At 46.3% G+C, this 25,526-nt stretch overlaps 1 protein-coding gene across 1 annotated transcript in view; it reads right to left on the reverse strand.

The window, feature by feature from the left end:
- CSF3R (colony stimulating factor 3 receptor) overlaps nucleotides 1–21,081 on the reverse strand; it is a 38,385-nt gene extending 17,304 nt beyond the window's left edge. The window contains exons 1-7 of the mRNA XM_088153327.1: nucleotides 20,952–21,081; nucleotides 4,249–4,548; nucleotides 2,672–2,795; nucleotides 2,230–2,414; nucleotides 1,221–1,375; nucleotides 720–888; nucleotides 73–149 (exon numbers count right to left, since the gene is read on the reverse strand). Of these exons, the coding sequence (XP_088009453.1) occupies nucleotides 73–149; nucleotides 720–888; nucleotides 1,221–1,375; nucleotides 2,230–2,414; nucleotides 2,672–2,795; nucleotides 4,249–4,548; nucleotides 20,952–21,081 (1,140 nt within the window). The remainder of the gene's footprint in view (nucleotides 1–72; nucleotides 150–719; nucleotides 889–1,220; nucleotides 1,376–2,229; nucleotides 2,415–2,671; nucleotides 2,796–4,248; nucleotides 4,549–20,951) is intronic.
- Nucleotides 21,082–25,526: the final 4,445 nt, after the last annotated feature.

Below are 25,526 nucleotides of genomic sequence, written 5' to 3' on the forward strand. Positions count from 1 at the left end.
GTGCGTCTCCTCACAAGGGCAGCTCTGCAACGCGCCTGCTCTGGTGTTCTGCCAGGGGAGGCCCCGACTTACCTTCCACAGCAACCGCACTTCAGTCCCCTTCCCTGACTCTTGCAGTTTCCACCAGGCATCCAGTTTTCCTGAAGGCGCTGAGGGGAAAAAGAGGCTTCAGGACCGTCGGCACTTTGTGTCTGGCCCTGTTCCTTTAAAGCAAGCGAGCTCCGCAGTCCAGAAAAGTGAAGACAGCTCAGCTTCCACTGACTTCAGATCCATGCAGAGATTGTGGCGGGGCAACAGTTCAGAAGCTGTTTGCCATTGCTTCCTCCTGGAACTTTTTGCTAGCTTCCCAACTTATTTTGCCACACTGGGGCTTCCCAATTACTTCATGTCACGTCCTGCTCTGCTTTTCAAGATCAGCTAAAGCTGGCCGGGAGCTCCATAAGCTTCTATTCAGAAGCTCCTCCCACCCCCAGTCCCTCCCTATACATTTGATCGTAAGCAAACTTTATGATATAATCCTACACTGGAGCATTGTTTTCTATTTCACTGAAACGATGCACTCTGCACGTGGCCAGAGGAAGTTGTTCCCCAACCCCTACAGGCCAAATCCTGACATGAGAATCTGCCTTGGAGGCTGAACTGTCCTGATGCCCTGGTTATCCTGGCGACTTCAGAGGCTGGGCTATCTGTGGGGGCCACAGGACTCTGCCATTTCCCACCTTTCTCGTGTGTGGTGAAGAGCTTGGCTGGGCTCCAGTCGCTCCAGCTGCTGCAGTTGCTCCAGCTGCTGAGAGGGAGGATCCTGCAGCGCATCTGGAAGTGGTAGCGGCTGCCAAAGAGGAAGCCGCATTGCTGGATCTGCCGGTGGCGGGTGGTGATATTGTGGACCTGGGACAGAAGGGAGAGTTGGAGAAGCAGCCCACGGAAAGGCCCCTCCCCTTGCCCCCCTGCCCACCGGGCACTCGAGCGTTACGGGAAGAGGCCAGAAATGCTTTGACTGAAAAGGCTCTTTGGGCCTCAGCACAGCATGGCTGTCCTGGGAGACAGAAAAGGACAGTGCCAAGGTGGTGCGGAGGGCTGCCGGCAAAGAGCTTGGAGTGCGAAGAAGGGCGTTGGGGGCAAGGCCAGAAGCGACAGCCGTGCCAAGGGGGCCTTGACTGCGCACCCGGAGGGGTCCTGTCGGCAAAGCTGTTCTGTCGCCAGGGCAAGGGGGTACTCACGAGGCTCCACTCCGGGCTGCCTTCCACCTGGTAGCGCAGGTCACACACCTGACCCATGTGGTCGCTGCCCTTTGCTGCTACCCATGCCACCAACACACAGTCGGTCTCCTTGGGCACGGACCGGATGTCCTGGATGGCCGGGGGCTCCAGCAAGGCTGGAATGAACAACGTGGGGTGGGGAGAGCCTTGTACTTGTGCATATTGAGAGTGCTTTAATGCTAACCTCCAAACATATTCCAAGGGCAGTGAGTAAGAAGAGGAAAGCACCGCCCAAGATATCGAATTAAAAGGCAGCATACATTAAACAGCAACGGGAAACAGCCTTTTGAGAGGGAGGGGCTTCTCCCAAGTGCTGAGAAAGTTGGCACCTCATTCCTGGCAGGCATCGGCACCAATGACACCACAGGGGTGTCCATCAGTTGGGCCAAAGGTGAGGTCTTGGCTCTGTAGGGTGATCTGGAACAGATTTTCTCCCCACCTTCACCCCTGGAGAGCACAGGTGGGTCAAAACGTGTCCTGCTCCTGAACTCTTGGCTTTAATGGAGTTCTACCCTTTAAAGGATGAAGAGAGGACAACCCAAAAAAGGTGCGTGCCAGTCAGAAAGGTATCATTGTCATTGGCTATTTATATCAGATGCCATGGGAGAGAGGAAAGGGGACCATCCAGAGGTTGCCTGGCAATCAGTCCGCCTCCTTTCTCCCCAGAGGTGCGTTTTTTGATTGAGGGGGGATCAGGTCCCTCTCCCTGGGCAGTGGGCAGTCCTCTTGTGCTGAGTGGCTTGAAAGGAGCTCCCTTCCTCCCAGAGGGTGCAGGGAAGAAGCGGGTACTCCGGGAGGGACTGAAGCCCTTCATTTGCCTTCCAGGCAAGCAACCCTCCTTCTCACATTTGCCTCTGAATGAACATGCTGTATTTCTACTCCCCCTGCTCTGGATTCACAGACACCTCTGAATTCAGCCCCATTGGCAAGAAAAGGGGGCAGGCAGACCTGCCCTGCTGACGGCACGCACCTAAATTCATGGGGTCTGCACACAAGGGGTCAGAGGTCACCGTGCCCAGGGCGTTTTCCACAGACACCCAGAAAAGCATTTCTTGATGCAGCGGGAGGTCCGAGCGCTGGATAGTGCAGGAGGGCTGGCCGGGTTCGGGAACGCAGTCTGGGATGGAGGCCAGGGGCTTACACTCCTTCGAGCTCCTGAAAGACCAAGAAGAGCGTATCGGCGGAGGCTCGAGAGGTGCTGTGCCCACACCGAGGGCAAGGCCCTGTCGAAGGGAAAGCGCCACCCCTTGCAGACTCCTATTTCGAGGAACTAAATTAAGCCACAGATTCTCAGCTCTGATTTTTTACAAGTCAAAGGTCAGAAAGCATTCCTGGGAATGGAGAGAAACAGACGGCCCCCTCCTCCCCCTTTGGCCCTAGCCTGACCGCCAGCCCTCCCGTCCTGTCCTTACCGGAACCCCTTCAGGGCGACGCGGGTTGGGAGGAGGCTGTCCTGCCCAGGGTCCCACTGGCACGCCAGGGTTTTGGAGGTAATGTTGAAGATGCAGGTGAGGTTCTGAGGCTGGGATGGAGGGTCTGCTTGGCATCCGCGTGGCATTGAGAAGAAAGAAGCAGGGAAACGTTTTCAACATTGGCAACGTTGCGGGCGGGGGAAAGTTCCGCGGCCTTGTTGAACCCAGACCGGATCTTTGAGAGCTAGGTTTTATACGTGCCAGCGTTTTTTCTATAGCATACAGCATTCATCAGCGAGAGCAGAGGTGGGGCGGTTTATACAGCCACCCCTTCGGCTCCTGGTGGCAGCAACTGAAGGCAGGCATTCTGCTCTGCTGAATACAGGCAGTTTGTTAGGACGGGGGATCTGTTGCTAAGTTCAGTTTTCGGTCTACTTGGAAAAACACACAAAATGCCTTTGCATGGCATGACTTGGAAGACATTTCACTAACTTAGGAGATTTACTTGCGGCCAACTGTTGAACATTGATTTCAGCTCTACTGAAGGAAGAAATTATTATCCAGCACTTTATCTGGCATCTCCCTAATCTCTGATGGGTGTAGCTTGGCTCATTTGCTGAAGCCACCTCAAACATCATCATCATTTGAATGGCATTCCTTAAATGCTGTAAAAATGGGGTTTCCAGGGATTTGCTTAGAATGAGATCACATCACACATCAAACCAGTGGTTCCCAACGAGGGCAATTTTGAGATGTGTAGGCTTCAACTCCCAGAATTCTTAGCAATGACCATATTGGCTGGGGGATTGTGGGAGTTGAACTCCATACATGACAAAGTTGCCCAGATTGGGAAACACCCAGTGGGGCGATGGTAAGAGCTGTCTCTGCCAGCTCCATTGCCGCCATCAGGCTGAGGTGCTACCTGCAGAACAGCCGATCAGCGCACTGGGCATGGTAGTGCAGCTCTGCTCTCAGCCAAATTGCAATGCTCCAGAAGAATGAGCTGCTGGTGGCTGTGAGCCTACACGCTGGATCCCGCGTGTGGCCGGCTCTTTCTCGCTTTCTCCGGCTGCCGGTGTGTTCCTCGGCTCAGTGCGATATTTAAGGAACCGAACGTGCCGGAAACAGGTTGCCAGTCCAAGAGGGAGAGTGTCTGGGGGGAGAGGGAACGTGTCCTTTTCTACATCACTATTCTTGGGAAAAGTCTCCAAAGGGAGGGACCCCCGTTTGCCTGGCCCCTTTCAGAATAGCAAAGATGGGGCTGCTGTAGGATTCTGCTTCTAACGCAGATGGGCTCGCTGCTTCTGTTCCTGTGTCTTTGGCTATCAGCAGGAGCCAAAGTCTGCAGGGTGTAGGTGGTGGCTGCAAAGATGTCATCAAAACTCCTTCACGGCCACCATTTGGACTTTTTTGATCACACCCTTCTCATAAGAGATTTTGGTTTTAGTGTTTGATGATTAATTATATTATTGATTGAAAGTTGCCTTTTATGAATCTTAAATAAGCAGCATAAAGGTTTCTTTATAAACACTGCACTGGGCACACACCCTACTTTTGGTCCTTGCAATGAGACTTACATCCAGCCTGGATCTGGGTGAAGTTCATAACCTGTGGGATGCCATGTTCCAGCACACAACAGCTCAGGGAGGTCACAGGTTCCTTGAAGGGGCCAACGGTGATGTTGGAAACTTCCACTCCATTGCTGAAGCTGTACTGGGGTGCCATAAGTTGTTTGTTGCCCATTTTCCAAATCATCTGGGTTTTGCTGTCCTTCGTAATGGGGCAGTGGTTTCTCCAAATGGTACAAGAAGCTGTGACGTTTCCTCCCAAGACGACAACTGGGGAGTCGACGGTCAGGTGGCTGCAGGAGAGGGACCCTGCTGAGGAGGGAGAAGAGGCTTGGAAGCAATGCGTGGCATAGCTGGGGGCTGCCAAAAGTGGCAGCCTGCCCCAGTTTCCCAAGGCTACCCCAGCTGGAGCCCACTAGCACCCACCTCCTGGCAGCCAAAGGAGGAAAAGTGCGCATCCCAGCAGGTGTGTCCGGGGATCCCACGCACTTGCCATGATCTGGCTCAGGCAACGTAACGTTTAAACCTGTGGTTGACAGAAACAGACATTCAGGCAGCTCCCAGCCCTTTGCCCCAGGGCACACCCGTTGTGCGGGATTCGGTTGGCTGGGAACACGGATGGCCACTTGGAGCTCAGGCGTGACTGACTGTGGGGCCTCAAAGAGGAAGGTGGCAAAGGCTTGGATTTCATCCTCTTTTGTATCACACAAAGGCGCATTGGCGCCTTCTTGACAACATCCTTGGCTTCTTGGCTGTGGCGTCAAGTTTCAGGTATGCTAAACATACTGTTAATTTTGTGCTTGTGCATTCTGGGGTTTGCAACAAAAGAATAAAAATTATTTGTAAGCCGTTACAAATCAGACTGTAAGCCATCAAACTGTAAGCCATTTGATAATCCTCAGTATTTCAGGTATTTTAAACAGCAACATTTCTGTAATGGGAAAAGAAGCGTCCCGCTAATTCAGCATTAATCAGTCTTAAGCCTTTTGCTTATAAATACTGATAGAGAGAAAACAGAAAGCAAAGCATAAGATTTCCTGTAAAGTTTAGTAAAAAGGGAACAGTGAATCATTTTATTCAGAGTTTTATCAAAAACCAAGAGCACTGTTAAATTTATTAATGCCCATGATATCTACATTTCTTGAGATCAACAAAAGAATGTCAAGTATGTAGAAAGGGGGTTGGTTTCTTAACCGCTTTTAATTTAAGCAAATGAAATCTCATCCCTGCTGCCTTCCCAGCTTTTAAAGATTTATTCCTGGAGGGCGATGAGCAGAATGGCCTCAGAACTCAGAAGTGGCCGTTCACCTTTGTTTCTTCTGCTGTGACACTTTTGTGATGTTTTATTGAAATCTCCTTTCTTGTAATTTGGGCCTGTTTGTTTGAGTACTTCTCTCTGGAGCATCAGAAAACAAATGCTTTCCATGCTGTGTGTCTTTAGTGAGTGAACAAGGACTTTAATATAGTCACAGAACGATCTCTACTCTAGGCTAAACGTATCCAACTCTGCCAGCTTTTCTTCGTGACACTATATTTAAGCCTTGATCCTTCTTGTCTGAATGTTTTCCAGCTTTTTGGCATCAACATGTAGCCCCTAAAGCTATAATGAACCCTCCAGGGAAAGACCAAGCAGAATACATACTACTGTACCATAACTTCACACGGCAGGCTCGTGTTTAGCTTATGGCCTCTTAAAAGCTCTCCAATCCTTTGACATGATCTGGTGCCAAGCTAGGTGTCACCTATCCTATACACCTGGGCTGAGTCTTCCCACTGAATGCAGGATTTTGCCTTTATCTCTGTGGATCGTCACGTTGTCAGCTTGGTGATCATCTCAGAGATCTGGGCTGTTTGAGGCATGTTTCAGGGATGAACCAAATCAGAAAGACTGGCCTCTCCCACTGCCCAGAGCAGAATGGATCCGCAGACGGGGCTCAGAGATGTGGGTTGAGAGAAACCAGCACCTAAAGGGGCTAATAGGTGCCAACTGATCTCCCCCCCTGGAGTCACCTGACTGCGATGCTGACTGAATAGTCAGTGAAGCAATCAGATTGCACCTAGGGCAGAACTAATTTAAAGTGTTCATTAAAGATAAATAAGGAAATGTGACGGGAGAGTCTGACAGAAGGGCCACAATAGAGGAACTGAAGTTTGGTATACCTCCTGTTATGTGTATCTCCATGTGTATATGCGGCACTGGACATTTCAAGCTGCTTTCCATTGGAAATACAAATGTTAATTAAGTAAATCAATCAGTCGTTACCAAAATATGGCCTCAGTGGGAGGTTGGGAACGATGTCTTGGATCGCTCCCCCATGATGAGGTTCTTCAGCAGCTGCAGGACTGTTGCACTATGGTGACTAGAAGGGGGCTCATGATGCACTGGGTGGGTGACTGGCAGCATTTGCGTGCAAGGAAGGGAAGGGTCTCTTCCCCCATCAGTGCTTGAGGTGTGAAACGTGAATTCAAGGCAGCCCAGGCCCCAAGAAAGCTTCCAGCCAGAGGAGGTGTGCACATGTATCATGGGAACCTGAACCACAGGCAAATGGGTGGACTGGATCAGAGCACTGCTCTGTGGCATGTTTCACAAGGGGCAGCTCGCCCTGCACCTGCCTGGCACACTTGCTGCATGGATGCATCATGGCCATTGTAAGGGGCTGATATCTGGCACGGAGGCTGCTATGAAAATGCCAGCCATGCTGCAAGAGAGGATGGAGGGTGGATCAGTGGCTGGCCTTTGCCAGCTGTAGGCGACCTGATGCAACCCCATTACGAGCTGATGAGCTGCAACCTCCTGGGAACACAGGCTGGACACGGGCTACCTTGGAGGGAAGAAGCTGAACTCCTGGAGCAAAGCGATGGGCTGTCGTTTTGCCTGAAAGTGAATGCTACGTTGCTGGGATTTTGAAGTGGGAAGATGGCCCACTGGGTTACCCTGTTGCTGAGTAGAAAAGTAATGGGAATTTGACTGCTAACTGGAAGGATCAGCCCTTCCAGCTTAGAGCGACCTGGAAAAAGGTCTGTCTGTCTGTCTGGAAGTATGACTGGGATCTCTCCACGTAGGATCAAGAGCAACTTTTCATCACACTCCCCCTTGAAAACACTGTCAAATTTAGCCTCTCCCCACCCCCGTTCTGCCTTTGGAACAGTAGCCCCCAGGCTGGAACCAATGCAAGGTCCCTCAATGGTCTGCCTGGGTTTGGTGATCTTGCAAGACCTCCTTCCAGGCTGCCCCTTCGCAGCCATTTTAGTTACAATCTGGCTGCCTGGCATGCAGCCCCACCACCACATCCCAACGTGGCTGTGGCTGTGGCTGTGGCTGTGGCTGTGGCTGTGGCTGTGGCTGGGCACCCCAGCAGGTGCGACCCTGCTGAACCCCTGCCATCGGGCAGCTCCTGAACCTGGGCACCCTTTGGGGGCAGCTGCAGGCAAAAGGCAGACGTACACGCTAGCCGGCACATGGCTACATGCTGTATGCAGCCACTGCACGTAAGGTAATGCGACAGGACCCTGCGAAGATGAAAGAGGCCGGGATGCCCAGCCCTTACCTTAGGCGAGCTCAGGTTCCAGAACTCGAGAACTCATCCACCAGTGGGCTGCCCCACTTCCCCTAGCAGAAAAATGATCCTCCCGACACAAAATGCTGTCGTTATTCTCCCTCTGAGCAAGGTGATTGCAAAATGCTTCTCAAAGCTTTTATCTGCCCAACTCTCAGGAAGGAAGGAACTCTGTGGCTGACCAGCTCGCACACAGGGCACACGCACTGCACAGGGGGACGAGGAGAGGCAGCCCTCCGTCAGCTGCCCTCCCTCCAGGCTTTTATAGAGCCTGGCCCAGCGTCGCCGTCATCGGTGGAGCAATCAACACCTTTGTTGCCCCCACACGCTGGGCCTGCTCAGAAATTGTGAGAGCCACGTGCGGGTGGGTGCCACGTGTCTGGCGTTCAGGATGGGTTAGAGTCGTCCTTTTCCCCTTTAAAAAAAGTCCAATATTTGGCAGAGATTAAAAATGTGATAGATAACTTGGTTGGGTTCACGCAACACACTCAACCAGGACAGGTCTGGATCCACCTGAGGCATTTGCGCATTACGCCGGCTCTGTTTGTGTTAACTGGAAAGGTTTTTCTCTCTCTTAGATGTTGGGTGAATCTGGTCCCTCCGGCTAAACTAATGGCCCCGAGTGCTGTGTCTCGCTCTAGAAAAAGGGTTAATTCAGGAACCCGGTTGAGTATGTTGTGTGAATTCAGCCCCTCATGCCCTCACTGAAGAACCCAAAGCTGCCACTCAGAGGGAAGATGCAAACCTGCCCCTTGGCAGAAGGGGGGAAGGCAGAAGGCCTGCCGTGACAGGGACGGGCCAAAGCCACCGTGGCTGCGGAGGTCAGAGAGGAGGGCCGAAGAGGTTCTCCCCCTCCTGGGCAAGCACACGGGGACAGTTGTGCTCAGACTGAAGGAGAGCCCAGTTTACAGTTTGGAGGGGTGCAGAGAGGGGACAGAGCCCCGTCTACTTTATTTTGTCTGCCCTGCCTCTCGTAAGGGCCTCAGAGCAGATGTTTCTTTCGTTGGGATGGGGCGTGATTGTGAAAACAAGCCTATTGCCCAATTCCACACTACTGACAAATAGTGTCACTTCCTGAGTAAGAGGGTGTTTGTTACATAATTTGGTGGTATGCTCATTGCAGGCAGGAATGGTTTCCTCTGTGAGAAAAGAAGCTAGTCCTCACTGATCACTCCTCTGGGCTAGACATACAGTCATCTGGTGCCCTGGCCAGGGAAGAGTCAGGCCTCATATAAGAACTTCAGGACAGACAGTACTTTTGGATGGTCATTTACGCGGAATCATATTCTTCCCAAAATATCATGGATCCAGGGTTCCATGGATCAGATTTTTATAGGAGCAGATACACCAGACTTTGAGCCAATCTCTCTTATAACCATCTTTCATTGAAGCGGGGGAAAAAACAAAAAACAGGCAGCAGAACAGAATGCTGGAGAAATGGGCTAACTGTTGCCCCTAACTATTGCCAAACTGAAAAAAGAACGCACATGCAGAAAATTTTCAGGTGCTTTCTTTTCCATAATTTCACAGAGAGATTTCTGTGAGTTGAGGTTCTACATGGGACCTTCAACATCATTGGAGGAGAAATACCCAGGAACCTGAAGGGCAGAATCAGTCAATTTCCAGGCCCAACCTGAATCTCAGTCTAGTAGTCTAAAACCCTACCTCACTCACTGATTACCTTTGAAATTTAGGGGTGTACAGAAACCATGGACTCCATTGATCTGATCTGCTCCAAGTCACTCTAGAACTCCTCTACTCCTACTTATCCTGGGACATAATGATTCATAGAAATTGCTGTAGAGATTTTTGAGGTATATTCTTTTAACTCTGATTTTTAAAATGTGCTCAAAACTTTTTTTCCGGCATAATGAGATATAATGCTTACAGAAATTTAATGGCTTTTGTGGGCAATGTTAATCTCTTGAGGGTGTGATGTAGAGGCCATGGACAATCTCTCCGAGTCTTGAGTACAACCCTCAGAGGAGTCCAAAAGTTCTTGACAATATTTAATGTGACAGAAGGGAAAAATGATTAAATCTTTGGCTGAAGTAATGAAGTCTGTACTTAATTTTCATAACAATGTAAATGTAAATAAAACCAAATATAGTTTTTTCCTGGCCCTACTTGCTACTTTTTGGAATGCAGTGAAAGGCTGAGGTCATCCTTCCAAACTTTCCAATAGATTTACCACCAATTTTCAAAGTAGAATTTTTCCAAAGAGTTATATATTCATGAGTCTCATTATCAAAACTCCACCTACATCCCAATATGGCCCCAAAATTTCTCACCAGTCACATTCCTGCAAATTGTCTACAATATGTTGTTCCAACCACTTGCCATGATTGCAAAGGAAATAGAAACAACAGCTTTCCAACTGAGCCCATAAGACCCCATAAATATTCAACTGTGTTTCATTCTACAAACAGGTGGCTGATAAAATATTACCCCAATGATATTTTTGTAAGATAAAGCCACCTTTCTCTCAGTTTATTTAAAGAAAACCTTGGCTATCCACTGTCCAAATAAATTTCCTGAATAACATCAATCCAAAGAACATAGAGCTCGAATTCTTACCTTCTTCTATTGTCACAGGTTCTACTGAAAATACGTTTCTTGGAGTTTTCTGGAATGTGATGTAGAGGCCATGGAGGAAAAAAAGTGATTTTTGTATCTCAAATCTATTATATTCTAAGATTAATTTAGTTAATCAATTTATTTCCATCCTGACAAGATGAATATACCAGATGGATAGATTAGTTCCACTCGTAGGAAGTGGTCCTGGAAGAACCTAGATACCAAGCCATAAACGGCTTTATGGGTCAAAGCCAGCATTTTGAATTGTATCCAAACATTTACTGCCAATGCAGTCTCTGCAGGACTGGAATTCTTTGCCGCTAACGGCTCCCAACCAGAGAGCCACTGCAGTTTATACCAATGGCAGCTTCCAGGTAGTCTTCAAATGCAGTCCCATGTATACCGTATTGCAGTAGTCTATTCTAGAGGTGATAAGGTTGAGGGTAACAGTTGCCTTAACCCTAATTTTCCCCCAACCCCAGGGAGGTATTGACCTCCTTCTGGCCAGGCATGAGAAGAACACTTCGGGTTGTACTCATTCCTCAGATCATCCAATCCACTTCCTCAGAATCAACACTATCCCAGATAACTCTGCAAGGCACTACCTTACTCACCAACCCTCCTCATGCAGTCTAGGCCAGAGTGTGCGTGAACCATTTTAGTTGGAAAAGCTGGCTGGATGATTTTGGCCAGTCTCTCTCTCTCAGCCCAACTCACCTCACTGGGTTGTTGTGGGGAAAATAGGAGGAGGAAGGAGGTATATTCACCGCCTTGAGTTATTTATAAATCAGGTGGAATGCACTCCTGGAATTCAGCCAGATCATTGGGATGGATGATCCTGTTCCCATCTCGCAGAGGTGCTTGTGACCGCTGAAACCAGCGGGTAATCTGATCACAGCAAAGGTCTAATTCTTTTGTCCTCTGCTAACACTAACGCTAACGCTAACCCTGACCCAGGGTTAGGTGAATACTACAGCTAACATATGGCCACCTGTGCAAGCTTGGACTTGAGATAATCTAAGACAAGTGTGTGGTTGCCATGAATTCCTGAGCCTTCCCAAGCCCTTCTCAGCATGGGGATTGAGGTCCCTTAGTACTGAAGGCCAAGGGAACTTCATGCCAATCCAAGATGAGGTGCGGGGACTCAGGATGGGATCATTCCATACTTTAAGGTAAGTGGCTCCACTCTATAGGACCCTTCTTTTTCATATCACCCAGTATGACAAACAGGCATTCAAAAACCCTGACCTACAAAAAAGGACTCCTAGCAACCACCAATCTGCCCCAATTGATTATTGTCAAATTCCTCCCCAATGGACTTTGAAGTAGGATAGAAAGAGTTGATCTTTTTGAAATCTGGTGTTGAAGAAGACTCCTGAGAATACCCTGGACAGCTAAGAAAACAAATCAATGGATCATTGAACAAATCAACCCAGAGTTCTCACTCGAAGCACAAATGATCAGGCTTAAATTATCCTACTTTGGACATATTATGTCCAAATAATATTGGTTTATTTAAATAAATATTTAAATATTTGATAAAGGTTGTAATGCTGGGAAAGGTGGAAGGAAAGACGATGATCAGCAGCAGGGTGGATGAACTCAGTTACGGCAGCAATGAGTGCACCATTAGAAGACTTGAAAGACCAGGTTAGGGACAGATTGTCATGGAGAAAATCTATCTGTGTGGTCACTATGAGTTGATGAAATTGACAGGACTTGCTGAGATGGATAAATTAACTTCTTTAATTAGAGAAAAGACACTGTCTACATTTATTGGTGACTGAAAATCTCTTATGTAGATTACATTTTTTGCACAAAAATTTAAAAAATGAACTTGTGATTCATTTGATGATTCGACAGGATAGATTATTATGATGTAATTTTTAGAGAGAGAGGTTAAAATATAACTGCTGTGAAGAATATCGGAATCCACTTTGTATGTTCTTTCTTTTCTATTTTTTTTAAACTTTTTTTTCTTTCCCTTGCACTTTTTGCTTTCTCTTTGCTGTCTTTCTTTTTCTTTTTTCTTCCTTTCCTTACATTAGTTTGTATTTGTTTTTATCTTCTTTTTTAAAAGTTTCAATAAGAATCATATTAAAAAAACAACAACAAACAGAACCCACCCATCTGTGGAGAAGGCTCTGATGCTGGGAAACCTGGAAGGAAAGAGAAGAGGAAGACCAGCGGCAAGGGGGATGGACCCACTGGTGATGGGTGCCCAGAGGACCTGAAAGTTAGGGACAGATCATCATGGAGAAAAATCTATCTATGTGATTGCTAAGAGTCGACACCAACTAGATGGCACATAATCAATCAATCAATCAATCAATCAATCAATCAATCATCTTCCCTACCCTGGGATTGTGATGGATGGATGATCCAAAACCTGACATCACCACCCTCAGAAATACACATCAGGTCTGTTTGCTCATCCGTGACTCATACACACAGACCTGTGTTTGCTTTCAGCAATCTGGCCAATGAGGGCGTTGGCATGAAATGGCTCCCTCAGTGGAACGCTGTTACCCTCCAATTCTCTACCCCCTCAGACCTTCTCCAGACATCCTTGCCCCACCAAGGCAGCCCCCACTAATCCCTGTGGAGTCCGTTATGTTCCACACAGCTCCAGCCTGACTCTCCCCTGCTCGGTTTTCACATACATTTGACCTGGTAGGACAACATCTAACCAAGCCTCTCTCTCTACTCACCCTCTTGGCTCCCTCCCCATCTACTCTTCTGTAGCTCCCCCGACCTGGTTCTCTTTCTCACGAGGAGCCCTAGGATTTAAAACTATCCCCGTTCTCTTAATTTGTGGTGTGTGGGGGGGCAACTCACAGAAAATATTAGGCTTGATACATTTTAAATAAAAGCTAGTTTGCTCCTTTAAAGTATCCCTCAAGCTTCTTCCATGAAGAGAAACATTTTTTTATCCAAGCCACCTGTATAATACCACTATTGTTTCCCATATTTCAAGAGCTACTTCAGAACCTTTCCCTGATTTGATGTTGCCATCTATTATTTTTTCATTCATTTTTATGTCATTGCATTGTTGTGTATTTATGTTTTGTGTATGCTTTAAAATGTATTTTTTTCCCACTTAAGCCACTGAGAGTCATTTTGCTTATGGCAGCATAGAAGTATGTTAAATAAATAAATATTGTTTGTGTCTTTTAAGTGTTTTATTGAACAAACCAATTTAACTGTGATCCCATCAGTCCCTCTTCATCCTCCAGAGAACCAGAAAATCATAGACTGCAAGAAGAATACATAAGAGTGTGATGCAAACAGATAATCAGTTAAAAGAAATTACTTTTAAATGCTTGGCAAAACTACGAGAAATAGAAGAAAAGGGATGAAGTGGATGGATGACATCAAGAAGATCTCTGGAGGGTCCTTGAAAGAACTGTAGGTTTTGGTCAGGAACAGATGGAGAGATCAGACCACAGAGATCAGGAACAACTCAATGTTACATGAAGTACAATTCCCTTTCCAGAAATTTCCAGAAATAACATTCCATCAGAATTAAAAATACATTTATCTGAGGTTATGTTTATTAAATATTCCAGCGCCACCCATAATAAGCAACAATGCCTCAATACCCCTTAGCAAATTCCGCCTTTGTGTTCTTTGCAGTGGCCAGATGTGTGTGAGTGTGCTGGAGAAAAGCATGAGATGTGTGGCCTGGGAAGAAGAGTCATCACTTTAAATGCATTTTGGAGTCACGTTGGTTGTTGTTCAGTCGTTAAGTCGTGTCCGACTCTTCATTGGTAGTTAACTGAAAAAGTCTCTCTTGCTGAAGACAATCCCCCTGTGTTTTCCCCTTAAAAATATGTCTCCGTAGCACAAAAGAAAATCCTTTCCATCAAAGCACACTGGTTTGTTCTGAGGCATCGCACTAGGCCACGAAGGGCGTTCAAGATGTGAGTGAGGCTACATAGGCTCTGAAGTCAACTGTGGGGCAAGAGTGAACGGAAGATACCCCACGAGACCACAGAACATGCTAACTGGAACATGGAGTTGGCAAGAGGTTTCTTACAAGGTTCCCAACAAGGCAGCATGAGTCACTTCCCATAACAGAAAACCTGTTGCAAGCCCCACAGCTGAAGAACACATGGGTCAAAGGCCTTCTCCATTTGGGAAATGTATTCCTCCATGACCACAGCTGGTTGTAGGTACTACTAAGCCACCATCACCACTGAAGGTTGTGGGCTTGGTGTGTGTGTTTCCCAATCAAGCCAGTTGGATTTAGACACACTTGAATATAGTAATTGAAGTTTCCCCAAAAGCCACACCAAGCTACAATCTTCCTTTTAAATAAATACAGATATCTAAAATGGATTCAGTGTATCCATTTTGCAGAGGCATTTAACATAATGTTGCTAGGAGGCATGTGATGGAGACATGGGCCATGATCTGTCAGTTGACCCTTTCTCTTGGCTCTGCTTCAGATTGCTCCCCTCCCCACAAAACAGGAGTTTCCTCTTCAGGGATGTCAAGCAGTTTTGGGGGTGAAAGTCACACCATTTCCCTCCAGCCACAGTTCCTGAACGAATCACTGCTTTCCTCCTCCAGCTGCTTGGCTAACGGGGCCGGGGACAGGTATGGACTAGTCCATCCTACTCTTGAAGCGCAGGCCCATTTGGATCCTCAGTGAGCCAGTCCAGCCCCAAACCTGCCAGGTCAGAATCCCCGTATTTTGGATGGGAAAACCTTGGTATAATGTTGTGGTAAAAGCTGGCAGAAAGTATTAACTTCCTCATCTGACGATGAAAAGGAAAAATGAGGCTGTATTCATGTACATCAATACGCTTACTCCCTCCTGCTCAGCCTTAAACTCCTAAAGTCAGGATGTGGCACTGAAACCACAGAATACAACGTGCTCCAAATCTTCTCCCCAAACAAAACAAGGGTATTCAAGCATTGCAATCAATTTCCGAACTGGTACAAGGTAATCAAGAGATGCCAATAAGCTTAAACAATCGGCAACGTCTCACATTCCAAGGTCAAAATATGCATTTCAGGTGTTTGAAAAGCTCCTGATGATAGATAGTTTTAGGCTTTGCAAAGCCATTTCTTAAAAACAGATCCATCAAATTAGGCATATTTTTTCTGCAAAATCCACTATGTCTCACATTGCATCCTATCCCTTTCTGGTCTCCACATTTTGTCTTGGCTAATGTCAGATAAATGGTAGTCGGACAGAAATGAGCCAGTTTTGTAATGGGTCTGAGCTTAGAAAGTGATGCAATTTCTTGCAGCTCCTTACAGAAAAAAACAAGTTTTTTTTCCCTGTAACTATGGTGATATGCATCGTCCATCTCTGTGGGAAGAAGCTTCAAGGGACCAACTGTAGGGAAGTGTCAGATCAAAGAAACACCACACACACACACACACACACACAACACTGTTGCCTCCTTCTTCCGTGAATTACAGACAATCACTCTAAGAACAGATGCAACAATCAGGATCTTCCAAAGAAAATACATATTTATGTGAACTCTTAATAGAAACCAGCAATTGGAAGCTTAATGTTCCAAGCAACAGCTAAGAGTAATATTGTTTCAACCAAGACATATATCATCATTGTCATCATCATTGTTTTGGTGATGTTCTATCAAAGGGGATCCACAACCTGGAACAGCTTGATATAACGCAGTTGGCTTTTCTTAAGAGACAGGAATAGCAGAATAAAATGCAGAAAGAATAGTTCTAGCCTTATTTTTGCCAGTTGATCTCGTTCCTCAGAAATTCTCACAGAGCCTCTCCTTGGGAGGCTGTGCCTTTGAAAACATGAAATGTAAAAGGTCACTTGGCCACAGCTTTCATCTTTAATGGCAGTCCTTCCTCAGTCAACAGCAAAAGTAATGACCTTTGTCTGCATCAGATGAAACAATATATTTGCTCTATCCTGGCCTTTAGATGAACAGACATGGCTTATTTTATTTATTCAGAGGATATCAACCCTTCATCAAACTGCCTCATTGTTATTTGCAGCACAAGAAATGATGTGCAGAAAGAAAGAGCGCAAGCCCAGAAAATGGTACGGAGAATGTGCACCCAGAGGGGGCTTCCACACAGCCAGTGGCTTCAGCCTTCCAGCCCCCGAGGGATTTCCATGCTCCTCTGCGAGGCAGGAGGAGGTGAGTTCCTGCCAATGGGAAACCCCCTATTTGCTGCTCCAGCTTCAGAAGAATCACCACGTGAACCTTGAAGATGGAAATCAAATCAAAGATCATCAGCCCAGGAGCAGAAGACCAATCTTAGAATGGGGCAAAACAGGCTGAGGAGGTGGCCAGAGCCAGCCATTACATTTCAGAATACAGTGTTAAAGGCCTAGCAGTACCGCTGAATGGAGGAGACAGATGCTTTGGGATTGTTAAGAGGCAACAACTTTCTCTTCGCAGCAATCTTCCCAAAAGCCTCTCTTTCAGTGATGTGTTCTGATTGTAATTAAGTGTTTTCATCAGCACATCAGCACATAGCATTATGAATGAAAAGATTGGAGAGAAGGAAAATAGAATTCTGTGATCGCTGGATATGTTAGCAAAGTAAGCTGCATTTCCCATTCAGAGTAACTTTTGTATTAAAACTGACAAAGAATTTTATAAGAGGAGCTATAAATTGTTTTCATGGACCAGACCCCTGTCCAGCTAGACCATCATTCTACTTCCAGCTGGATATCATGGGCAGGAGATAAATGTGATGGCTTCCCCTGTTATGAACATTTGTGTTAATCAGAGGATGCTTATCATGAATACAAGAGCCATTTTTAGTTTGTTTTCGAGCTGAAGCAAAGTGATAGTCCTCTGCAGAGTAAAACTGGCACATCTAAAGGCTGATCCATGTCCTCAACAGTGTGACAGAAGTTGGAAATAAGAAAAACTGTTTTTGTGTGGGAATGATGCTGCATTGTCACACCTCTTGAAATAAAATAACAAATCCTGTACAATTCTCTAACAGAACTTTGGATTTTCACCCCTGAGTGTTTTTGACAAGCAGAAGCCAGGCCCTAAGCCAGACACTGATGATTCTGTCCAAATCCAAATTTTCTAATACCCTACCAATGATGCCAGGACCAGCATCTTGCATCACACTATAGTCCACAACATCCTTCTGGAAAACTCTGCTGTGGCTTCCCAGCTGTTAGTCATAAAAAGCAATTCATCACGTCTGATTAAACTTCTAAAGTTCTCCTTAAAGTTGGACTTTATAGAACTTCAAGAAGTTTAGACTGATTAATTAAAGACCACGAGTTTCCAATTGTCATTTGAAAAAGAAAATGAAGAAAGGACTTGTAATACTACGACGAGGACTACCTATCCTTGGCCCAGCCCTGAAGGACCCTTCCCTTAGGGTTTGCTAATAACTGCTTTTCAAATGTTAATTCAGAACAAGGAAGTTTGGGGCACTTTTGTTTCTCAGAAAAACATGGGCTGATGACACACGTGGCCCTAACCAGGAAGAAGAGGCAGCTTTTGGGTGTTGGGGGGGGGGACAACTGTTTCTCCTGGTTACCCACATCAGTAGAAACCTCCAAAGAAGAAGTAAGGCATGCAGTGGTGATTCCACTGTTGCAGCATAGCCACAACTGATGTGGCTTCAAGCAGCGAGAAATGTGGCTCTAACTTCTCATCAAGGAGTTGTGAAGAAGACTTGCAACAAACTTCTTCCCATCATATATCACCAGATGCTGCTGGTTTTCCAGGGTGTAACAATTCCCTCCTTTTCCTGCCCTTTCAGCCGCATTTTGAACTTTAGCTGGTACATGGAAAGGTGGTCATCTTAGAAAGGTGGAGCCCCCATCTCCCATGGGAAAGGCTCTCTGAGTGGGCTCTAGGGTAGATCTTTTGGTGGTATGTTGGTCTTAGACTGGCCTCTCCTTAATAATAGAACAAAAAACAAACCAGGGTGCTTTTCTCCTCCGCAAGATGCTCTCTTTAACAGCCTTTCCCTTATGTGCCTATAGAATTGTGTATTACCTCAGGGGCCACTTCGGTTCCTGCTTCTGGGGTGAGGCAGAAAGGCTCAAAAGACCAGTTTCCTCTAGAGATGAAGAAAGGAAAGAGCAAGGATGGAGACGCTGCAGCTCTCCAAATGCTCTGGAATTCAGCACCTTTCAGCCTGGATGATCAGATTCAGCAGGGGAGGCCAAAATGGTTCCTTCCCCTGAACAAAAGTTTTACGGCATCCCGGCTGTTATTTAAAGCACCACTACATGCATAAAAGAAGATGTAGCAAGAAGTGCAGAGCCAGTACCTGGAGTACATGTTTTCACCCACAAGCCACCCATTCATGCACTGATTTAGGCCACAATGTGGTTTTCTTTTTTATAACTTGGCATCTTATATGAATCCAGCCAGTAAATAATGTTTTATGGATTAGGGGAGTGTAGTTTATTGAATAAACCATGTTAAGCAAATCATAACTTAGCACGATGCATCAAACCAGTCAAATTATAAAACATGTACCTTTGTAATTTTTTTTTTTTTTTGGTGTTTTCAAGTCAGTGTTGACTCCTGGGGGCTGCCTGGACAAGTCCCTGCAGTTTTCTTGGCAAGGTTTTTCAGAAGTGGCTTGCCATTGCCCGATTCCCAGGGCTGAGGGAGAGTGACTGGCCCGAGGTCACCCAGCTGGCTTCGTGCCTAGGTGGGACTAGAACTCACCGTCTCCCGGTTTCGAGCTTGGTGCCGTATCCACTGCACCACACTGGCTCTCTTGTAATATTTTATTTAGGAACCAATCCTCCATAAAACGGGGAAGTCTTCACAGGTTGTTTTCAGAATACGCTCCTAAAGACAGTTCAGATGGCAGAGACCCCTCAAAGCTTTTTGGGACTGGGCTGCAACTCCCCTTCATGTCCAGAACCCAAACTAGAAGCAAGGCTGATTCTCCCTGGGCTGGCTCTGGAAATGCCCCTGGGCATCCTTCCTGCGTGTGATCACTAGATGGTGCTGCTTCCCTACTCTTTCCTCCAGGAGACAGGCCCTCAGTCCTGGATGCAGGGTGCTGTGATCCCAGCTGTTTTTGTGGATGTTAGGGCGACTGAAAGTCTGATCCTGCTATCATAATACCCCAAATCAATATAATATATACAAGCAATAGAAAAGGACTAAAGTCACTTCCAGGTCATGTCTGTCTTGAACTGCAAGCCACAAACTGTACTTGAGCAGAGGTTGCTTTTCCAACCCTGTCCTCTTGGCATCCAACGTTCTGCACTCACTTCGCCCAGCTCTGTGGCTGGCTCCCACATGCCCAGGAAACCTGATTTAGAGTGGAAGAAGGTGGCTGAAGTGGAGGACAAAGAAGGATGTGGTGAGGGGGGAGAGCTTTACAGGGGAAAAGCAGGAGGTGAATAGGAACATACCCTTTGCTCTGCGTGCCACCCCTTCACTGAAGCTGCCTCCACCTAACCCTAATCCTAACTCTAACCCCTGACAGGGCTGGTCTTCACCCATGAGCAGTCAGTCTCCCCATGTTGCTCTGCCAAAGAGCAGCCCCCCACTTTTCTCCCAGCAGTGATTGCCTGGGGGGGGGGGGATGGGTGTGTGTGAGAGAGTGGGGAAAGCAAGAGAGCAGAGGATTTCTCCCCAAGGGGGCTTGGCTTGCTGCAAGTGGCCTTCGGGGAACCATTGAGCTTTAGCTGGGAAGGTGGCTCTACGAAAACAACGGGCAGTGCACTAATTATGGAGAATGTAGTTGCTTCATTGCCCAGTTACACCATCCATGAACTCAGAGGACTTGCTGCTCTACCTTTCTGCAAAGCAATACTTCTTTCCCCTTCCTGCCTGGGCCTCACGGACTTCCACATGCCACTCTGAATGCCCTCTTTCATGTTGCTCCTTCAACCTGGAGAAGCACGGAAGGAGGTTGTCCTTTCTTAACACACACAGCCTTGCTCGTCCCTCCAATGCTGTCCTCTTGCTGCCCCTAATTCCCAGTCATGATGCTGGTCCCTTCCATACTCTGCCCACCTTCTTTGGCTCACGGGACTAACCTAGGGGCTTCTTGTCCCTAGGCTCCAGGCCCGGGTCAGTTCCTCCTGGCCAAGCTGACCTTGCACATTCCTCGAAGAAATGGCGTTCCATTAATGTTCTGTTGCCGACCTCTTCACCTTAAATGGCTAGAAGGTGAACACTCCGTCACATCACAGAAATCCGTCTGCGAAGAATAAGAGTATGCCATGGCAGACACAATTTAGACTGCTGCGATAGCAAAGGCAAACTTCTTGATTACGCACAACTCAATCCTGCTGAAGTTATTTGAATAAACACAGGTTGCTGTTGGCATGGTGGAACTAAGAACCAGTGAAACTGACCAGACCAGGATTTTGGATAAGATCTTTGTGACATTAACAAATCAAGGATAGGGCAAGAAATCAAAAAGGGAAGGTCTCTCCCAATCTCTTTGTTCCCTTTGATGGCTGGAAAGGATTCATTAAAAAAGCCATCATCAAAGGAAGGAAAGATGGTTTGAATTGAATTGGAGAGGACCAGAGCAAGCAAAGAAACTTGGTGGCCACAAATTGGAGCCTGCAATTTCAGAGCTCTTAGTCTCCCAAGCCGCCAGGCTGCTTGCGTCCCTCCTCCTCCTCCTCCTGCAGTTCTGAGCGCGCCTTGCGCTCACGTTCTAGACGCAGCAGAGACTCCTTGTGATTGCACGCAGAGCAGAAGAATCCTCTGGATTTCACCAGGCACCCAGGTTTCATGGGCGGCTTCCTTGATATCCTGCAGCCTTGCTGCTAAAAAGAAGGGGTGCTCACCACCAGCCCAGCCATATCGAGTATTGGGAGGCAGGAACTGAAACAATGTACCAGGTGCATCCTGTTATCAGCCTAAAGCAAAGTGTCACCAGCGCGTTCTCCTGCCTGCCAGGTAATGAGAGCTGGCAGGCTGCTGAGGCAGAAGCTTTTCACAGATGAGAAACTGTAAGCAAGCACAGTGGGAATTGGGGGAAAGAAAGGGAATCACACTTTGAGGTGTCATGCGCGTCACCTTTTTTAGCAACCTGAGTGGCCCTAATGCGCTTCCCAGGGAGGTGTCTGAAATGCACTCAGAGCAGAGGAGCTGCTGAGCAGGAGCCAACCAGAGGCCACGAAGCACGTTGTCCTTCTCCTTCTGGTGGCTACCCGAAGCTACGGTGAACCTGTGAGCGGGGCATGAAAGAGCCCTCTCCTGCTGCTTCCCAGCGGCTGATACCTAAAGGGACTCCTCATAGGCCGGTGGCAGCGTGAAGCCACCATAACTGGACCCTTCTCTTCCGTTAATTATCCCAGTGCCCTCTTTTCTCATCCAAGCTGAGAAAACCATCCCAAGAGGGAGCCCAAATATTGGAGCCCTGCAACCGATAAGGAGGGGAAGCAGCTGCCTTGGTCTCTGTGAGTTTCTTTGGTAGACTTTTCTATTATATTAATCATCATCAGAAGATGGGCGTGACTTTGGCCAGTTGTCAAAATGTAGTGCCAATAAGCACCATACCACACATGACTCCAGAGATAATATTCATAGGATTTCCAAGTCAAATCAATTTTAATTAAAAAACAAAGGAAAAGGCCCAATGTTTCCAACTGAAATCTTGAGGGATTTGAGGTGAGAATGCCAAAATCTCATGATCTGATGATTTCACAATAATTTGGCCAGCAAAATATTGTACATACTGTACATATTGGTGCCACATCAGAAACCACTTGCATTATTTTATGCATTACTCCCCCCCGCACCTCCCCAGTGTCTCCATGAACTTTTCAGATGCAACTTTTGTGACATCAGGCCTGATCCAGTCTCAGGGATTTTCTGATGTTTTAAATATTGTAAATGAAGAGAAAATGTTCTCCATCCTCAAGCAGTCTAATTTTTTTATAAACCATAATTACATCCCCATGGACCTGGTTGTCCTTGTTTCTTAAAATACCTCAATATTAATCAAGACCTGCATGTTTTCTAGCTAGACAAATGTAAGTTAAAATATGATACCTAGTTGGAGAGTTGTCCACAGTTTTCCAGTGTGGCTGCATCATAGACTGGTGTAAAACCATTGGGATACTAACAGTTTTATTTTCAATCTCTTTTCCAATGAGTCCCAGCATGGAATTTCCTTCTCCTTCTCCTTCTCCTTCTCCTTCTCCTTCTCCTTCTCCTTCTCCTTCTCCTTCTCCTTCTCCTTCTCCTTCTCCTTCTCCTTCTCCCACACCTGGGTTAACAATGTCATTGAATGATTCTTCTGCTGAAGCCCCAACAGGTCTTTTCTGGTCACTTCTAGAGTAGAGCTATTCCATTCATATGAAGTCAGGAAGTTTGGGTTCTATATGGGCTAGTTTACATTAATTTACATGGAATCACATTTGCCGTTTTAATCCTTGATCAGTCCCTTTGAAGACATCCTTCTGACATTCTTTGCAATCTGCTCTGGTTTTCTCCTGAATTATCTAGTCTCATTTTCTCATTTACCATCAAGGCTCTTTTGCTGTGCATCTGGGACTCCAGGACATTTATGAGATTAAGTTAAATAGCTGGCCCAAGTATTTGGTTTGGAGTCCCCACTATTTGCTTTCCTCCATCATACAAACAGCTCCCCCCCTTCCCCATTGCCACTTTCATGTTATTTAACCAGTTTTTCATCTCATGATGCTGCTTTCTAAGAATACTTAAATATACTTTTGGGAATACAGGGGACAGTTGCTTTCCACATGCCAGCCTCTTGTTTATATTTTTAATCACAAGTAGTAAAGAAAAAGTCAAGCCATAGCAGGGACCCTGCTGAAGGCCATGGAAGGGGCTTGGCAAGTCTCGGAAGAGATGTTGTGCCGTTGAGCGTGTCCCCCCTTTCCCTTCATTGGCCCTGCAGACATTCTGTTCGACCTTTCCTAATCTGGTTTACCACTGAGCTAAGTTATGATTGTGATTTTATATAACTGTCAAAATGGAAGTGGAAATTTCTATGCTCTGGAATATCTTTTCTGCCTCCTTTCATTAATCCCTACTTTTTAAAAACATCCTATCTATTTTTTACATGAACAGAATTTAACAGGAAAACGGCCACTGCAACCAGCCCCATGGATGAGACTGTGGTCTGCTCTCTGTTGTTGCGGGAATAATACAAAGATCTGAGAAATCAAATGTGATTGCTCTCCTGGCAGCTGCTCTCCCAGGCCCTGCTGCAACTCAAGAGTTGATAGATTTCTGACATTTGGGGCAATGGGCAAGATTGTCCCATCTCATTTCTTTGCTGTTCCTTGACTCAGAATTTCTTAAATACCACATTTTTTTTTGATCTTGCTTCTGTGCCTTCAGAAACAGTCTTTCCCACATGTTTGACAGGTGACGTTTTCCAGATGTGATGAAAAAACTTCGCCATAATTGATAATAATTATAAATAAACCATGTTCAATTCCTGCAGGATCACAAGCTGTAGCTAACTTTCCTTGTTCCACCTCAACCAGTATTGCATAGCATCCCCCAGCCTGGTATCTCTGTTTACTCTGAGCTTCGTCATAATCAGAGCCAGCAGGAGCTTCAGACATGTTGCCTGGGATTCCTGAGAACTGAGGTCCAATACGCTGGAAAATATTTACTTGGACAGGGCTGTACAATTAATTAATTGTCTGACTGCTTCCTTACCAGAGAGTTTTCTTGTTTCTGAACACAGTTTTTGAAGGTAAAAGTGTATTCATGTCCTCAAGTTCTCCAAGTCTGAGACGATCTCTTTCATTAATGCTTAATTAATTAATGCATTGATTCCATTAATGGAATCTAAGGTCGCAGGTTGAAGCACATAGCTAATCCAGGCTAATCCAGCAATAGCCTGGATGAATTGATTGATGATTAATATTTTTTATGTTTTATTATTATAATTTGTTTGATTGTTGTGAGCAATCCAGTGTCATTGAGAATTGAGCAGCATACAAATTTAATAAATTACTATCAATATTATTATTAATATTATTGACTGCATGCAGGTTCAGATCAGAAGAAAAGAATTGGCAAATGTTGAGTACCCTACTTATTCACATGACTTTAAATGGGAGTTAGGCAAATTTACGAAGCACAGCAGTTGTGAGAGAAGATGGAACTTCCATGTTCAGAAGCAGCTTGGTTTTGAATACCTCAGTAGTAAAGGACAGGCATATGATAAGCAGTGTTCTTCATGTTTATGTTTCAGACAGCTCAGTTGTGCTGCTCAAACCCTTTTCTAAAGCCAAGCATTTCTAAGATGAAAGTGCTTCCCAAAAATGTATCTCTCTGGAATTGTCACATACCCAAAATAGGTGGCAACATTTTGCAGAAGATAATGTGGAGTTATACAAAGAACTGGCATGTTTGCAGATATGTACAGCTGTCCAGATAGCTCTGAATGAGTGGGCAAGAGATCCAGGGAAAACTATACAGACAAAATGGACTCCCACCCCCCCAAAAAAGCAAGCTGTCCAGATATTGTTTTGATACCTTGACAACTTTCACCATGTTGAAGGTGAGAAAGTATAGAGAACCTCTGTATTCCTCACTTCTATCAGCTTAACAGTAATTTAGTTACCTAGGTACCCTCAAATTTTTTTTGGAATTATTGCTTGCTGATTGTGTCAGAAATCTGTCCTAAGAAACACCTGGACCCTTCCAGAAATCAGAACCTGAGAGATCTGACTTTGAATTCACAACCATTATTTTCTTTTCTAAGAATGGATTCTCAGCAGGAGCAATCTGAATTGGGCAGGGAATCAAGGCACCCGGTTTCTGCCAGGACACGAGGAATTCCAGCCTGGCCCTCTTCACCAAGGAGAGCCTCCGAAAGTCCGACTCTCCTTTTTGGCTCTGAAAGGTCCGGGGGGATGCTTAACTTCCCTTCAGAGCTGCCTCAGGCGGGTGGAGATGAAGACAAGGCCTGACCATGGGTCTCCTTTATTGGCCATAGGGTGGCCAGCCCCAGTCGTCTGCCAGAGGAAAACACCGGACCATTAAGATTGGCCTGATTCCACCTGGTCCGAAAGGCGTTCTTGGAGATCTGATCTCCCCGGCCGCACCTTTCCTCTCCTGTTGTGTTTTGTTCATTTGGACGGTACGCCTGCAGCCTGCCTGAGCCCGTTTCCTCTTTAATGGCTTACAACATCTTCACAGCACCATTCAGCCATTGCTGAAGTGTTACAAAGCCTATCCTCATTAC

This window comes from Python bivittatus, unplaced genomic scaffold (genome assembly GCF_059951505.1).
Source record: "Python bivittatus isolate LINGU-HERP-01145 unplaced genomic scaffold, Pbiv_v1 ctg000040_np1212, whole genome shotgun sequence".
Lineage (NCBI taxonomy): Eukaryota > Metazoa > Chordata > Lepidosauria > Squamata > Pythonidae > Python > Python bivittatus.